Below are 18,355 nucleotides of genomic sequence, written 5' to 3' on the forward strand. Positions count from 1 at the left end.
TTCCTGTTGTCTTTTGATTGACATTATATATCGGCTGTTGTAAAACTATCGGCTGTGAAAAATTGCTTTTATCAATACCGATTATTGGGTGAAATATCGGTGCATCTCTAAACAACTTAATTGTTCTGCGTCAGAAGGCATTTATTACATACCCCTATATAGGAAAACAGCATGGCATTTAATATACATTCATTTTGTTTGTGTTCATATGAAGAAAGAAAGTCTGTGATTGGATAAGGGTAAATTATGAGATAATTTTTATATTTGGGTGAACTATTCCTTTACGATTACCACATGCGCAATCTTATTTAAACAGTGAACTGTTTTTTACAATGACGGTGTTATTAGCCCAAAATATCCAGCTTCTTGAATGAAAGGACTACACTAATTACTGAGAATAACCTTTCTGACAGCAAATCAAATGCCTTCAAATTACTAGACGGCCCCAGAGATCAATCCGTGTGATAGAGATGTGATGAGCAGACACAGTGCGAAGTTGTGCCACACGTTTCATCACCTGAAAGGTTAACAACATGCTTAGACAATTGAGTTCCTATGTTCCTATGTCATCTGAGTTTAATATTCATGTCTAAAGAAACTGATATAGAGAAGTGTAGAGATTTGACAGCCTGATATTTTTAAATAACCTGAATTAGTTTAGCAGTCCAGTCATGTGAACTACCTTAACCATTACGTTGTTCCTTAATGGGTCCCATGATCCTTCAAGGAATTCAGTCTAAGTGAGAACGTTCCACTTCATTGGCCCATTGACCTGCACTATAAGACCTCCTGGTGATGTCATCATTAACGCCGTTATCTTTCTGACACAGGCTTTCAAGGAGATGCTGTATGCAGCCCAGGACCAGGCCCCTTCAATAGATGGTAAGGAAACTCCCCACTGAACCCTGCACCCTTTTTGATCCCTGCGTTTGTCTCCACCACCCTAGAATGAACTGCTCGCTATTAATATAGAACATTTCAACGACGTCGCATCTCTCGCACGACAGAGGGGCAGCAGGGCTATAATTAATACAGGACGTCAGATGTCCGCTGAGGTGTTAGGGTGGCAAGGAGCGGCATGGAAATGGTTTATCACAGGCACCATTGAACAGACGTAAACAAAGTTCTTGGGTTTCAGTTTATTTTGTATCAATGTGACAGATTACTTGCGCAGTTGAAGTAATTCCAGTACTTATAACCTCCCGGTTCCTCTATGGGTGAATGCTCGGCTAGACAGATAAACTTCAAGTTTTGTGGTTTTCGTGTTTTTACTATTTTGTTGTTTTTCTGTACACTCTTAAATATAAAAGTGCTAAAGAACACTTTCTGAATGCTTTTTTTTAATGCTAGCAGTGGATGCTAGTTTATATCTATATTTTGGGAAGAAGGACATTTGACAAATTCATTTCTGTATTTACTGTGAGTAAAGATGATGGGGTTTTACTCCGCATTAGGTTACATAGCATGACATGGTGTGACATCTGGAATGGCAGTCTGTTTTATGACAGCCAGATTTATTTGACACAAACAAGTCTCAACATTTTTGCACACAGTGCTTTTCCTTTTCATAAGTACCCAGAAGAAATTATTATTTCATTATTGTTGCTCATTTCAGACTTATGGGTCCTTGTATGTGTAAGTGTTATGTAACTTTGTCTGAGATGTTTTCTTTAAAATGTCTTTATAGAAATAAGTGTGACATTTGTTGACATACAGTATTATGTACAGTAGGAGTATAGAGCTATAAAAAGGAATGTGAACGGCATAGCTTGGGTCATTTGGTCTTGATAAAAACTTATGTGAAATAATGTAGATATTGAAATCTTTGGAGACTTATCTGAGAAGCAGGAGACAGGAGATCATTTTGATCACAAATGACCAATTTAGATACTAAAGAGATAACATATGTGATTTTTTTCCTTTTAAGGATATGTTTTAGGTTACAAGACCTAGAAAGAGGGCTCTGTGTGTGTGTGCGCGTGTGCTTGTACGTGTGGGGCCGTGTGTGTGCTACTGTCTAAACTAAAGAAAAGATGTTCCTTCCAGTCAGTGGTTTTGTATGTCTTTAGACTTTGCGTTTTGGGTTTGTGTGTTTGTCTAGCAGACCACTTTGACCTTGTTTTTTAAAATGCGGGCAGGGTTTAGTTGAGGTAGGAAAGGAAGGAAAGTTGGCATGTGCGTTTGACAGATTTATTGTGTTCGGGTGGAAAACCGGAAAAACCTGAGCTGAATTTTAAATGTGAGCTTGAGCCTAAAAATACACTACTCTGCTTGTAATCACTTTGGTTTGCAATAATACTCCAATCCACAGGTTGCTACTTGTCACCGACTCCATAGGTTGTATATAACTAGGTAAATGCTTAATGTTGGTAAGATTGCTGGTATGTATTTGCTAAGAGGGAATTTTGGCAGAAATTGCTTAGGAGAGATGGAAACAGAAACAAATGAGATGGCTGTTCGAATGAGTATGGAGGTAAATTGTACAGAATGTAGGCTACAGGTTAAATACATTTGAATTTGGTTAAGTTTGACGCAAAATGTTGACTTTAGAATGTAGACTTAATCTCAGTGTGTGACATTGTTAGATATCTTCTGAAACTAATGACATTTGTGAGATTTCTGGCTCTTTTTCTCAGGAGAAATATTTGAGACGCGGGAGACTTTGGCTGAAGTTTCCATTTATTTGTCTTGATGATGTGTTGATGTTTTTTTATAGTATATACTGTACCATAGCAGAACACTGCAGTATATCAATGACGTGTTGGTGTCTCATAATTATTCATAAGACAATTTGTTCTTATCCAATAAAAATATGTTTTTCTATTATTCATGTCAGCAGACAGACGATAAAGGTCACGCAGGAGTTTAGAGAAGCGTTTTTGGGGGTTTGTTTTCCATTTATGGGTGTTGCATAGCGTTGCTAATTTAAGAAGCATTTTATCAATGATTGTGATGTACACTTAAGCTGAAAGAGTGACATTTCAAGACTCTTTATTAATAATGTGGCAAATGTAAGGCATTGTGATCCATATCACCCTCTCAGTCTTTAGGATTAGAACTAATCCTTAAGGATCAATGACTTTTTCTATTTCCCAGCATTCAGTTGAAACCTCAAACAGTACCCTGTATCACTACAGCTGTGGAAAAACAGCTTTGATGTTCGGCTGCATTGAAAGTGGATTGATGGAAAATGAAAGAGATAAAAAAAGCAAAAGAGAAACACAGGTTTATTGAAGCACCTGTCGTCCAGCCTTCATATTTACTTTCCTGTCTGTCAAAACTAGTAACATGATTTGTGTGAAATTTATTGTCAAGTGCAGCAGTTTTCCAAACACAATCTGTGGGTCTGTTGAGATCAACTGGTGGTTTTATTAAATAAGCCTCCTATGAAACACTAATTACGGCAGCTACATTTATGATTTTTTTCTTCTTCACTGCCTGTGGAGGGTTTCAGTAAGAGATTTTGATATTCTGTGAGCACGCTGGTGCCCCAGGGAGGCAATTTATTGGGTTATTACGGCCCTCTCTCTCTGACCTGATCTGATATAGTCATATTGAAAGTTCAATATTGAGAAAGAGGGGGTTCAAAGTGTTTGTATTCCTACAGTCTGCCAAAAACACAAATCGGCTCTATTCGCTAAAGTGTTCAGGCACGGAAATGGGCAGTTGAGGTCTCTAATGAGACAGAGATACGTGATTGCTTTATAAATTCTTAGAAAGGTGGTGCGTGAAAGATCAATGTGAACTTGCTGTGGTGCGATTCTGGCAAACCTGCACTTGCAATCTTCAAAACTTTGGAGCAGCTGTCTACCTAGACAGAATTTTAAAGGGGGGATTTAACGCTGTTTCATACATTATGACTTCTTCACAATGTTAAACGTGCTGGCTTCTCATACTTAACAAGCGAGTTGGACATATAACATTACGTAGTATTTCTGTTCTCGATACACTCCCCCAAGGTTTGTATAGGTTTGGGAAAGATTTTTACAAACATGAAAAACTGTTACGTAATAACTTTTCTTGGTCCTTAATTTGGCAATTCTCCTGGAAAAGCACACTCACGGCAAGGCGAAAGAAATAGCCCGCCCACACATCAACCAACGAGCGATAGGAAGACCCGCCTACCATAAAGATTGGCTGCACTATGTCAAGATTGGCTGCGCTGTGGGCCTGCAGCAGCAGCTCGTTACTCTTGCAATAGTGAGAGAAGTTGTGTGTTTGTTTAAGGTATTTCAGTGATGGATGTTAAATAAATGGTAGATATAACAGCGGATTTGCACAACATTTGAAACTGATAGATGGAGCGGTCTCGGCTCTAAAAGATGCCAGACATGAACCACTAGCGGTAAGTGAAACTAAGTCATAGTATGTCTGTGTTTTGTTGGTCATCAGCGCGTATGTGCATAATGTTAACAACACAAACTTAAAGTGAATCGAAATGTGCTCGTGATTTAGTTCCTCCCAAGCACACCCCAGGATGTCGTATGTTTTTGGAAATAATCGTACAGCTGTATTTAGCTTTTATAAATGTGATCAAACTAAATACTATTTGGAGATATGAGGTATTCAATACTACTCTTTAGGTAGTTAAGATTAATATGAGATTGGCCCGTTCAACCGGACCTTTAAGGCTTTGTGTTTACACCACATTGTTGGGCAGCATTGGTTGTATCTATTGTGGAGAAAAGCAAGAATGCATTGCTGAAGACAAAAATCATCAAGATGCAGATCAAACACTGACATAAATTTTTTACTAAATACCAATGAATTCAACTAGTTATATTGGTTCAATCTAATTTAATTTCTATGACTACATTACATCCTATAGCTACATGCTAATGTCTAAAGTCAGCGATGCCTTCAAATTAGCACAAAATTGGAGTGCAGTGTAGAATTGGTGTCAGTTTGCCTGTCAGTTTAACGTTCCAAGTTAAAACTCATCAATTTGGATGTAATTGAGGAAAGTGTGTTTTGTATGCTCTTTCTAAGACTTTTATGGGTTTGGACTCTCATGTGGTATAATTCACCTGCACTGCAGTCCAGCAGTTTTAATTAAAGCAGTGTCTAGAGTGAAGGAAATATGAGCACCAGACGGACAGCTTTAAACCTTTCTCGGTTTCTTTCTCTCCCCCTCGCTCCTACCAGACCACTTCAGATCAAGCTAAATTAAATTAATTTGAGCATTACTTGAGATTTACAAACAATAACTACAGTAATAGACAACAATGAGTAGAATTTATAGTGTCTACAGAGCTATTTATCCACTAGGGTATGTGCTAAAGACAGGGGTGTATTGAAGATTGTAAGGGTAAGGCGGAACAAATCTAACTGAGATGTCAACAACAGAATAGAACAAAAGTTGACAAAAATACACTAACAACTGTATAATAAAATACATATGTAGAATATAATATAAATAAAGATGATTCAAGCTATTTTTCAGTGGTATTTTATGATTTATGATTTAACTGTCAAGCCTTTCTGTTTAAAATTCTTTATTTTTCTAGATTTGTGAAAATGTTGGATCCATACCTATCGAACCCAGCCTTTCAAGGTTTAATGACCCTGAATCAATACAGGCAGAAAAGCAATTGTGTGCATCATCTTCTGCTCTATAGGTTAAGCTTCTGGCTGTCTGTGTGCTCAGGCAGACCTCCAGTTATCAAATAGAAAGAAAGAGAGAGAGAGAGAGAGAGAGAGAGAGAGAGGGGGAGAGAGAGAGGGACAGCATCTTCACAGTTGGAGTGAACACATGGATAATAAAAGATAATCTCGTAGTAAAGAGATGGGAATGAGATGTTCTGCTCTTCATTGAACAAGATAGATATGAGGGAGAGGGGTTGTGTGATTTTGTGCGGTCTCTATCTATGATCACATAAATGAAAGGAAAAATGAGTCTGAGACACCTTTGGCTTTAGCTGTGATCAAAGTAAAACTGAAGTAACAACCGTATTGATCTGTATGGTCACTGTATCCAAATTTTTATTTATGTTTGAATTTTTGTATGGATTGTATCTGTTGGTGAATTTGTGTGTGTGTTCTGACATACAGGCAGCTCATTTAAAGCTCAGTAGAGCTCTTGTCATGAGGAGCTGTGAACAGCTTGTTGCCTGCTGAGAGATCAGCCAGTATAATTAGTGTTATGGGCTCGTACTGATCACAGAACAGAGAGCGACATCATTCCCCATGCACCAATCATACACAGACACGTTTTGATGGACTGAATTGTCCATTCTGGTTTGGAGTATTTTCGTTTTTATTATTCACACATTTGATCACATGCCCAGATGACCACAATGCTTTCAGTGCACGCATATTTAAACATTTTGTCTTTTATTCAATTGATTCAATTCACTAATTAATTGGGGATGACTAATAAAATAAACTATTGTACTGGCCATCTGGTCACAATTTTAAGTCGACTGTCAATTCACATCCAGCACTATTAATTGAACATGTAGCAGAAATATAACTGGCCTATTATTCTTCAGACCACCTCCAGCCTTCCGCGCTCACTTTGTATCATGTAGGTGTATTCTCAGCGTCGTGCTTCCTCCATCTTGTTTTAGACTGTTGTTTTGACAGACATGTGGTGGACTATTTTGAGGGGGAGAGGCCTTGTTATTGATAATTGGCACACTTGTGGAAATGCAGCGGCTCTCATTAACACAGATTCCGATCGGGGAGCTCGGGAATGCACCATTCTCCAGTTGTGCTGGCCTAAGGACACGAGGGCATGCAGGGGCCACAATGAAGGGGCCTATAGCTTTGGCAGAACCAGCGCGGCACCAAGCCCTCTGTACTTTGCATTATTGATGGACTGTGTTCACAAGCTGCCAATCAGTTTATATTTACTTTTATCTTGGTGGAGAAACTAACAAAGAAAACATGTTGTTGTATAGCATTGTGTTGTGTATACTATTACCAGAGAACATGTATACTTATTTACTATAAAAAAAGTAAAATTTGCACTTTCAGTCGCTTAAATGAAAATGTAATGTAAATGCTATCAAAAATTTTTTTAAACGTTTTTCATGAATTTTATGATATGAAAAACATTATGATAGGGATTTAAATAAGGTGGGAAAAACACTACTGGTTGGGGCTTGATTTTACATCTTTTTCCCTGGCTTCGTGGCTTTTGTTAGTCAGGAGACATAAATTGTTGTTATAAACTGAAATTTTAAATTTCATAAAATTATTAAAAAAAGAAATCTGTAAAATAATATGCTCTAAATGTGCAAAGTAAGTACAAAAAGTGAAAATGGTTGTGATTTCACCAGTGGTTGATGAAGGTCTGGCATTTATGAAAGAAAGAAATCAAGTTGTGCACACTTTATGTTATTACAAAATATGAGCTTCTTTCTTTAACACCGCAGTGAAGCATCTTAGAGCTGGACAAACTGTCTCAAACTGTCCCCAGCAGGTTAAACTAGCACAAAGCCAGACAGCCAAACAAAGATAAAGTCAGTCTGTAGAAAAATCCCACATCTCATGTTAAATGCAGTTCCTTCTTCATGGCCTCAGCTAGTGCTTAAAGCAGTGAACCCAAATTCAGGAGAGATGAAAGTCTGTCCATCTATTATTCATCTGTGAATTACATCTAGGCCGAAACGTTGTGTGTGCGCGTGGAGGGGGTTTGTAGGAAGGACAGGGGGAAGGGAGGATAGAAGGTTATGAGTGGCAGCAGGAGTCAAGGTCTTATTTGAGAGGGTTTACTATGGCTTTTAAACATATAAGGCAGCATGTGATGAATTAATCTGTGACTCAATGTGTCAAATCTCTTTTCAATAATCCGATGCCTCAGAATGTTGGGTAGAAAGAATAATAAATGGTAAGATACATAATTAACAGAGCTAGCACATACTTATACTATATATTAAATCTGTATGATATAGGTATAAGGTTACTTTACTATACATTGAATATAAGATAATTTAAGATGTTTATATATTTTTTAGTTATTGCATCATCTATGGAATGAAACTCCCGAAAAAACATTTTCATATTCAAAAGTTTGTCTGTGTGTGAGTGTGTATATTTAAAAACAAATATTATTTAAATATGCAATTTATTATACTATAAAAACCCATATGTGTCCTAATATATTAAATTATAAATGGTCTATTTTGATTCATCTACAGTAAATTGTCTATGTAAAAAAAATGTTTCTATTCCAGGGTATGGTATATATTTTCCATCATATTTCTACCTTTTTCTCTTGTTGTCATATACCTCCAATGAGAAGAGAGAAATTCTCATGTGTAATGTTTGTTTTGCAACACATTTTCCCTTTCATTTATATTTATGCACGCAAAACAGACGGGTACATTGTATACAGTAGGAGGTCGGAAAGAAACTATAGGAGGCAATGGTACCATATGTTCAGGTCTCTGCTTCACATTCGATAACACATTTTCCTCTTATTGTAATATTCTGCCCTCGTTTACCACTCGCTTTGAGAATATATTCACAAACTGAAACTAACAAAAGAATCTTGTATGTTTGCATTATTTGAGAACTGTCAATTTGTGCAAATCTTTCATTTGTTGACCAATGTAAACATCCGTTAGGCTATTGTGAGACATCTTGCTGTTTATTCAGTGTCTCACATCATGAACACCTTGTTTATAAAATACTGTGTCAGGTTTTATGCTTTAAAAACATACCTTGGGACATGTGTTCTCTTCCATTACAGTGTTGCAAAAACTTTAAAATGGCTTGTCTGCAAATACAGATTAAAATGTGCAATAAAAATACTAATAAATGTATAATAAAGATTAGCACACAGCTTTCATCCCCACTCTGGCTCGGATGTCTGTGGTTCTATATGCTAAAGAGAGACAGTTTTCCTAAGCATCTCCACTTGCACTTTGATAGCTGCCATCTGATTGGTTGATCAGTCTCTTGTGTGATTCTGTAGAACAGATTGTGTTGCTGAGAGCTCTGCTGTCTTCTACACATTCATCTTTAATCTATATTCTAATGGTCTTTCCCTCCAGGGAGTTCACAGGTGCCAGAACCCCATAGCAATGTGGATAAATTGATCAGATCTACAGAGGTCATTCTGAATGTGCCAAAATACGTGCCACGTCCGGTGTGGACAAAATTAAAAATGATGATGGGTTCTAATACGTTATTTTGTCTCTTGTCTTGTGGCATCGCACCGTGTCGCATCTGGTGTAGACACTGTGTCTGCTAGTTTTACATTTGGTTACTGTGGTCATTTTTTTAAGTATGTTGATTTTTCATCAAAGAATTACTATTCTCCTCTAAGTAGCCTAGTATTTATTTCAACTAAACTTGACCCATTTGTCTTCTTTCTGTGTCTTGAACCCATTTTGTGGATGTAGAAAATATTTTACTTTTCTATTAGAAAAGCCAAAGCAGGTGGGTTTCAATTGAGTGAAGCCTTTGTTGGTCAGTGTGTGTTGGTTGTGTTTTTTGTGTGTGTTTGTGTGTATTCCCATGTTGGGTTGGTTTCCTTTCATGCCGTGCTGTAGCCCAGAGCAAACCACTGACTGGCGAGGCAATGTTGACATTGACAGGGATTGGTTGACGCAACAGGAAGGAAGGAAAAATCCTGAAGCTTTTTTCTTCTCTTGTAAACACCCACAATGCACCTCTCTCATTAGCAAACTCTAATGCTTGAAGTTCACAACAGAAGCATTACCAAGTAGTTTTGCACTTTTTGTCTATTATCAAAAGTGTGTTTGTCTTTGAAAGAATTTTTCTCAAATAGCCTTCAGATATAAATCATATGAAGGCTTTGTGAAAAGCCAGACACACTGAGGAAGGGGATGTGTGAATTATTGATGGTTATTGTTCCCGGTCAGCTTGATTTATATGAAATAATAAATTATTCACAAAGCAAAAGATGTGAGATTCAAAAACATCTCTGCATTTTAATCCAATTTATAATGACTATTGAATTAGAAATAAAATAAAACTGTGCAACTATCAGATTAGTTAATTGAGATGCGTTATGTACAGACAGCTTTTTATTATATTTTTTATTACTTGGTTATTTTTAATGATTGTGTGATAAATAGCTCTTGTTGGTAAGTGCAGCTGTTTAAAGTGCTTTAAACTAGGAAGTACATTAAAGTTACAGTATCAACAGATATGCTTTTTTGTTTCTTTGTGTTCAAAACATTAGTAGTGCTTTTAAACCAAGCAAATATGCTATGGTCCCACGGAGCCAAATTATTTTTTATTTATCATTAACAAGTCATTCAAAGATCATCTCTGCATCTGCTGACAAAAAGCTTTTGGAGCTTTGTGCGAGTGATTCTTAAAGCATGCGTGCAAGGATTATGCACAGAGTTTACAATCTCATGATCTTGCCTGAGGTTGCATTCATATTTCAACACATCACAGACTGTGGGTTATGTAGCCAAGTATTAATAATCACTAATTACCACTGTAACCTAATTGTAATCCAACACGGAGTCTCTCACACCATACAGATGGACCACTTAAGCCCTGGAGACGAGGAGATGTGGTTTGAACAAGAAGGGAGGTCCGGAAAAAGATAAAAGGAGAGATCTGATGTTAAGAAGAGTGGGGGCAGGGTCAATAGGATAGGTGTTTAGACTCACACCAATCAAAAGAAATGATTATACACTTCATTGTACTAACCCCAGTCTATCAGACATGGCTTTTAGTTTAATTGAAAAAAATTGAATATATTATATAATATAACTGTGGTATATTTTAGGTTATTTGGTCTCAGGTGTACAATCTGTATTTTTAAAGCTTCAAACGTAATCTAATTATTGCTTTATTATAATATATTCATATTATTTACGCCCGCAAACCATATAGTAATAAACTGTCAGTATAGCTTAATTTTGAAATGTTCCTGAATGAAAATGGAGACAACGTTCTGCAGTAACAGGTTAAATAAGGTGTTGTGACCTTTATGTCTGATATAATACGACACTCATAATGTTTATTAAAATTAACCTCTTGGCATGAGAGTGAATCATGGTAATGACTTGTGTTAAATAATTTGAAATATACAAGCATGAATATGCATGCCAAATGCAAATGAAATGTTAATTTGAATAGGGCTGCTATCACAATTAATAGAGTTATTGTATTTTGTGGAGAAGCTGCTCAAATGACCTTTCTGTTGTTCCAGATAAACGATTCCAATTAAACAGCCTTATTTGTTGCAATTCATTTGCTACACATATTTATATAGTGCTGTTTTTATTACATGGATTATGAGTGAAATTAAATTTGCTTGGTTTATGAGAAAAATATGCTCAGTATATCAGTGTAGTGAGGTGGTTTTATGATGTGTAGCGGCTGATCTAGTATTAGTATCCAGAAGGTTGTAGGTTTAAAGCGTACAAGTGATGATTCGTGTCCAACAATGTGTCCTTCTCTAAGACTGCTCAGGATACAGCTTTATTCATATTTTCTTTATCTTGTTTGTGTTTCGGTTATTATTCACACTATTCTTATTGTACAGTATAGGGCACACACCACTCAGATCTGTAATCTGTAGCAAGAACACACACACATTGATTTTATCTGTTTAGAGACCCCGTCTAGAGATCCATTGAGCAGTGCTTGAATGAGCTTATTTTATTAGACTCGCTGCAATATTTTATTCAAATATCATGATTTCTGTATATTTCTGGTAGAGCAAGAATTGACTTCTCCTGCCATTGACCTTCTCTTTTGTTATGCGATGTAATATTATCATGCAACATGAGACAATTATATAAAATATAAACATCCTGTTCTTTGAAGCAATTATATAAAATATAAACGTCCTGTTTTTTATTCAATAAAGCATGGAAATTGTTTATAATGAAATCAAGCCGAGCGCAGCATTCCCGCAGAACGTCCTGTGTCAGGTTGACAAAATACAGCTTGTAAGGACATTAGTGATGGGATTCAATTCAGCAGGCAGTCAGGATGTCTCTGTATTGTGTCAGCGTAAGTACAGGAATGACACGGCACAATAAGTCACTTGTAAAGTCTTGTTTAGTCCCCTTTGCTGCTGTCGTATATAGCATCTGAAATAGCCCATTTGTCAACAGGGGGTTGCATCAGTTTCTACCCTCACCTGAAGCGCTATTAAAAAATGCCTTTCGGGAATCATGGTTATCGTGGTTAACAAGATTCCTGCTGGTTTCCATAGAGAGAGACAGATAGGAAAAAATGTGCTGATTAGGAATGCTAAAATTAGTCTCCTTCACTATCTGCACCATGTGTAATAGATTATTTGACTCTTTACAAAACCACAAACCTTAAGCAATACAGAATTGGATGCTACTTAATCTTTTAATGTTTTGTTCCTGGTTGTCACAAATGGGCTATGCAGTAGATATTTGATTTTGTGTCACTTAAATTTGATATCTTTGTCGAACTTTCCAAAATTGATACATTTGAAAATGTCTGTATTTTTAATCAAAATTTGGATATTTGGTAAAAATTAATCAGTATTCAGTTTCCATGTATCGTAGGCTACAATTTTGATTATTTGAAGATCAAAATATTCTCAGATCCTCATTGTGCTGTTTAACTTTTGTCATAAAAGAGCTTTCTTATTAACAGTCTTCAGTCTTTGAAGGACACCAGGGTAATCCGAAAAGATCCCTTTTCCTCACTCTGCATGATGTGTTTACATGTTTAATAAATAATTTAGTCATCAGATTGGATCAAGCCATCTGTTTAATTTATGTCAAAATCCTATTTTCCTAACTAGCCAACCTGTCCTTTATATCACTTCCTTTATATTCTGCCATATGTGGATGGAAGCTGTTTTGGATAATGAAAGCTGGACATTTTTTTCAGCTGGAAGTGTGTGCTTCTCACCTCTGTAAACCGCAGCTGGTACTTCCGTTATGAAAATGTCCTTCATCATCTTAAATGATGATAATCACTGAGAAGGTCATTTTAATTCTGGTTAGGGGATTTGTTATTGTGTTTTCAATATAAATAGATGCAAATAAATAATAGCTGTTGTGTGGTTGCAGTCTTTTTTAATTGATGCTTGAGATAAAATGTTTTTAACCTAAAGATAAACATTTTTATTTCATAGTAATTGCTTGGAAATATTGAGACAAATCAGGATTTTAAACTGTATTCGTGCATGTCCTAAATTTTAGTGACAGGGTTGCAAAAACTGCAGACCTCATATAAAATTGATTGAATGTTGTCATGTAATATTTAATACTCCTGAGGTTGACGGTCAATGTTTTCTGATGGTTAAGTACTCTTTCTTTTACTGCTGATTTGTTAGGCAAGAAAAAAAGACTTGATTTTTATACCCTGTCCATGCATAACATTTCTGGTCAGCAAAAACATGGGAGAAAGAAAACAAATAAATAGTTCTGTAAATTGGTATTTTACAGCTTGTTAATCCATTCCTGTAGGCAGCGTTCACACATCCAGTATCTTTCTGTCTCACAAAGCACTCAGATAGACCTGTGTGAACTCATCCGTTACTCACTTTATTACAGTCTTCAAAGAACAACGCTGGTTTCATTCCTTATCAAGAGTCTGCAGCTGCTAAACAGGGGAGATGCTGACAGTGTCAACATCTCAGTCTGCCAACTTCACAAAACTCTCGGAAACTTTTACTTGTTCGTGTTTATTAAGTAATCACACAAAGTCTGGGTCATATATTTGGCATTACGTCTTTGAAATATTCTATATTTACTACAAATTAAGAGCATGTAAACAAGATATCCTTGATCAAACCTGCGTGTATATATTTTATATACATTGATACAGACACATATATATTCTGTATCTTTGTGAAAATCGCATCCACAGTGTCAGGGAGTTGTTTCCATAATTGTTTATTGACTGTATTGACACTTCAAGTTGAATATTCTGTATTATTATAGACTGTGGTTGTGTGTTTTCATTCACTGAACTGTAGCCAAGACATTTCGGTTGAGATTAATGTCCTCTGGTCAGGCTATTGACACAACACTTAGCCTAGCCTTTATGACCACTGAGCCGCTCGAGGTAGTCATATCTCCTCATAAAACAGAGACAGCGGGCGGCAGGTCCGTACATCTCACCTACTGTTGGCTACTTGGGTAATGTGCTTCATTATTGATGCCCTTTAGTGCTAATGGCCATCTGAAGTTTAAACGGCATCGGTGTTAATGTTCCCCATCTTCTACAGCTAAGAGATAGAATAACAGTAAGATCCCATCACAGGGATGTGATTCGTGTTTACAGAGAAGATCAAATACATGATCACATCACAGAGAATGTCACAGGCTGTTTAAAGAACAGTTTACTTTGCTAAAGTTGGGGAGTGGAGGGCTGTCAAAAGAACAGAGATGTGACAGATAAATGATCTGTTCTTTTGTTAGCAGTAGAATATCTACAATATATATATATTTAAAAGCATCAAACTGTTATACATTTTTTTCTACAGTATGTGTGTACATCCCTGGCAAATATGTCAATCTATTTTGTAATCTGTAGGGAAGCTGTCATGTTTTTGTAGGATGGATAGATGGATGGTTGACGGGTGGATGTAGGCTACAGATTGATGGATAGTTTAAGGCAGATTGGAAATTAAGATGGATGCTGTGTACATGATCACTCTGTACAGGTGTGCTGACATGCACTGTTTAGGTGGCGATGCAGCAGAGGCGGTTTAAAAGGTCAGCGGGTCCTCCAGGACTGCGGCTGTCGGCATTGATCGCTGATTGGCTGATGGATGGAGTGCTACTGTAAGTATCCATGCACTCAGGAGCGTTGCTTAGTAACAGCAGTTTCACATATTGTGCAAGTGGCCTTGAAAGTGATTGACATTCTAAGTGCTCGGAAAAGAAAAGGCAACCCACAGCTTTTACCTGACTCTCTCTTTCTCGCTCTCATTTAGTTGTGTCTGTATTTACATTACATTTAGTTTCTTGCCCATGATGATATAATGTTGATTCCATCTCTCTTGTATCTTTGCGAATAAACCACTGATGCTTTTTAGTACACATATCCGCATGTCTGTAAGATTTAAGTACACGTGAAAACTAAAATACTGTAGTGTTAGTCACTTTCCTTTTTTTCATATGTTTGGGTTTGTAGCACAAATTCCTGTAATACATCTTTGGAGGCAATTTTAAACATAACAGTTGATTTTGCACCATTTACCCTGCTAATAAATGTTGCAGGTTTTATTGTGCACAATTCATCAGTCTACAATCTTTTAAAGAAAAATGTTTTTATAATCGTTAATGAGAATGTGATTACTTTCTTTTATCTGCTGTTTTGACCAAGGTTGGACTCGGAGGTGTGGAGACAAAAACAATTTAACCAATAATATACTGTAACAGATTACTTTTCCTGCACATTTCTGTATTATTAATGTTAAAGAAATACAAAGTTTAGTTTTGGACATTTATTTAGTTTTTGTTAATGTAGTAGGCGTGATATATGGGTGATATATGTAAAAGCTTGATATCTTTTCAAAGTTCACTATATATTGATATTTTTGGCTGTAGAATACAAAAAAATGTATTTTACTGTGTATGTTGTAAAAAATGTAGACCTATTGACCATGTGGTATTTTTGTTATTAAACGAACACACTTAAATGCTTCATGTGAAGGGCAACTGAATGTGTTATTTGAGTTTTGCATTTTAAAATGCATTTTTGGCACATTTATAATTCAACTATATTCTATATTTGGGTCAATGACATATAATGACCATTTATTGTGTGAGCAACAATATCAATAATTGTATTGAATTAAAATTTAAATATATTTAATGTTTGTGGCTGAAATAGGTATTCATCTCTGATAGTGTATGCTTAATTGAATTGTATTTTTTATCATTTAGTTCAAGAAAATAAGTTTGTTCATTTTGTTACTTTAAGAAGACAAAATGATATAACAAAAATAAATGTAAGTACTTTGTTGCTTTAAATAGGAACACTTCAAATACTAAAGATTTGTAAAAGAAATTCAAGCATGTAATGAAATAAATACATTTTAAGATAAACCAAGGTCGCAAATTCATATGTAGTTTTTTTAAATGTAGGCATTGAAAGGTATAAGACATTGAATGATCTACATTATTTTTGTTAAGTAGTGCTGTGGTATCATGTTGTTAACTGTAGTGGCTGCGGTACAGACAATATTTGTGTGTTCCTCTTTATGGTCATTTTTATGATGTGTTTTGGGATCTGAAGGGTTTAGGTATGCCAGCAGTGTGTACTGTAACAGAGGCCTAGATGTTGCTGTTTGATTTGTGGTCTCAACAGATGACTCACCCCTTTGTAGTATGCTGTATTAATGAGAGATATGAGATTCTGCTATTAACACTGATAATTATTTCTCAGAAAGAAATCTGAGTTAAACATGGATCACAGCCATTGTCCTGCAGTTCACTGGGATAGAATCTTGTGTACCACACTGTGTAAATGTTTGTGGCCAAAAGTGATGTCTAGGAGGGCATTTGCCTTCCTTTACCTTAAGGTGCTCTTAAAGAACTGTTTTGGCAACAGGAATTGTGCATTTAACTCTGCAGTAAGTTGGGCTGATGTGTTTCATTTGTGGAATATAATATATATATATATATATAAGATATAATAGTAACCTGACATTTAGATTTTCTTCTGGTTGTGGTGGTTTGTTCTTAATGGCGCTATGCCATTATAAAATACATTCGATTTCAAAATATGAAGAGAGACGGAAACACACACTGTTGAAAATGTCATGCTAAATCTAAAAATGTGATATATTTTCTTTTCATTTTGTTTCTTTCGTCTGTGTTTACTTTCTCCTGAAATCACCTACACATGAGAGTCTTGTTTCGCATGTCCCTCAACAAGTAATCTGGTGATCTCCGCCCATTTCTCCACCTCCATCTCCAAGGTCTGATCATGTCGCTGTTGAACTCTTGCCTCTGTTGCCATGCCGACAGTCATTTCTGGGCGAAACTATTCAGTGTTCATGTGATGGTGTGATAAGTGCTGCAATTATGTAAATTACAGCAAAACCAAAGAGGTTTTGTCAATTTAGTCATTACTGTCACTCTCTTTTTAGCCTTCAACTGCTATTTGTAAACTTGAAAACATTGAAACGTGATGTCACAGATTAGTTGTATAAGCAAATATTTAGGAAAAGTAATTAAAAGGAGCCCATTATATTAGTATTTGTATTATGTCCTCCAGAAAGGCTTTGTTCGATTTGTGGATTTGTGACACCTGTCGCAAAAGCCTTTGTGTGTATAAAAGTTGCAGGTAGATGTTGTACATATGGACTACTACCTATTTACACCTCAGCAGTATCAGCAATTTGTGGCAAGGTTATAACGTCAGAGTTAACTTTAAAAAATGTTATTGTTTTAATGGGTCTATCCGGGATTTGGTACGGCGGTGTTGATGTGATGCAATAGGCCGGGCATCACGCCAGCCTGGGAGAGCATTGAGAAAGACAGAGTGGTTCTTGTCGATAACACTTGCGAACCAATCACAGTATGCCATGTGGTGAGGAAATCCGAGGCCCAGAGGACAAAAATCTTCTCAATGCAACATTGAAACATCCTGTTTCAATGGGAAAACCATTCTTTAGACATCCATTGGGTATTATTTTACTGCTAATTGACGCATGCAAAATATAATGTCAAGTGAATTACTACAACATTACTGCCTTCTGCTTCACATGCTAAAATTGTTGCCTGTATATACAGTATGCAGTTAGCATTACATCAGTATGTAGTCATAGTCATTAAGAATGTGATACTATGTTGTTGTGGTCATAAAGAGAGTCTTGCAGATTCTTACAGGTGTTGCGGGAAAGGAAAGATTTATTCCTATTGTGAATGACTATATGATTGAGAATATGAAGAGTTATAATAAGGCTTTATGAGAAAGGCAGAGAGATAGAGAGAGAGAGAGAGAGAGAGCGAGAGAGAGAGAGAGATATGAAGCACTTAAAACCTAAGAGCTGATCATCTGCCAGCTGGCTCTGAAACTTCAGACCAACACTACTGAACAAGCCCAAATCAGAATAAACCAAATTACCAAAGTAACAAGTCATATTTAGACCATTGGGAAAAGGAAAGTAAAAACCAAAGTAAACAAGAACGTTATCGGACCCTAAACAGAAAATACAATGTGGCAGATTATCTCTAAACTATTCGAGTTGTAAAACAGAGACGGATCCTGAGCAAATACAGACTCAGTGATCACAGTCTGGCCATAGGGAAAGGCAGACACAGACAAACATGGCTTCCAAAGGAAGAACGGGTCTGTGCCCACTGTGACACCGGTGAGATCCAAACAGAGACACACTTTCTCCATCATTGTGATCAGATTAAAGAGGTGGGAGAGAAACCTTTTCACAAAATGTCAAAGCTCATGC

General features: G+C 36.4%; 1 protein-coding gene across 1 annotated transcript in view; it reads left to right on the forward strand.

Annotated features, from left to right (window-relative positions):
* xpr1a (xenotropic and polytropic retrovirus receptor 1a) overlaps positions 1-18,355 on the forward strand; it is a 48,604-nt gene that overhangs the window by 4,470 nt on the left and 25,779 nt on the right. The window contains exon 2 of the mRNA XM_056729819.1: positions 831-882. Within this exon, the coding sequence (XP_056585797.1) occupies positions 831-882 (52 nt within the window). The remainder of the gene's footprint in view (positions 1-830; positions 883-18,355) is intronic.

This window comes from Triplophysa dalaica, chromosome 18, assembly GCF_015846415.1.
Source record: "Triplophysa dalaica isolate WHDGS20190420 chromosome 18, ASM1584641v1, whole genome shotgun sequence".
In the NCBI taxonomy this organism is placed as follows: Eukaryota; Metazoa; Chordata; class Actinopteri; order Cypriniformes; family Nemacheilidae; genus Triplophysa; species Triplophysa dalaica.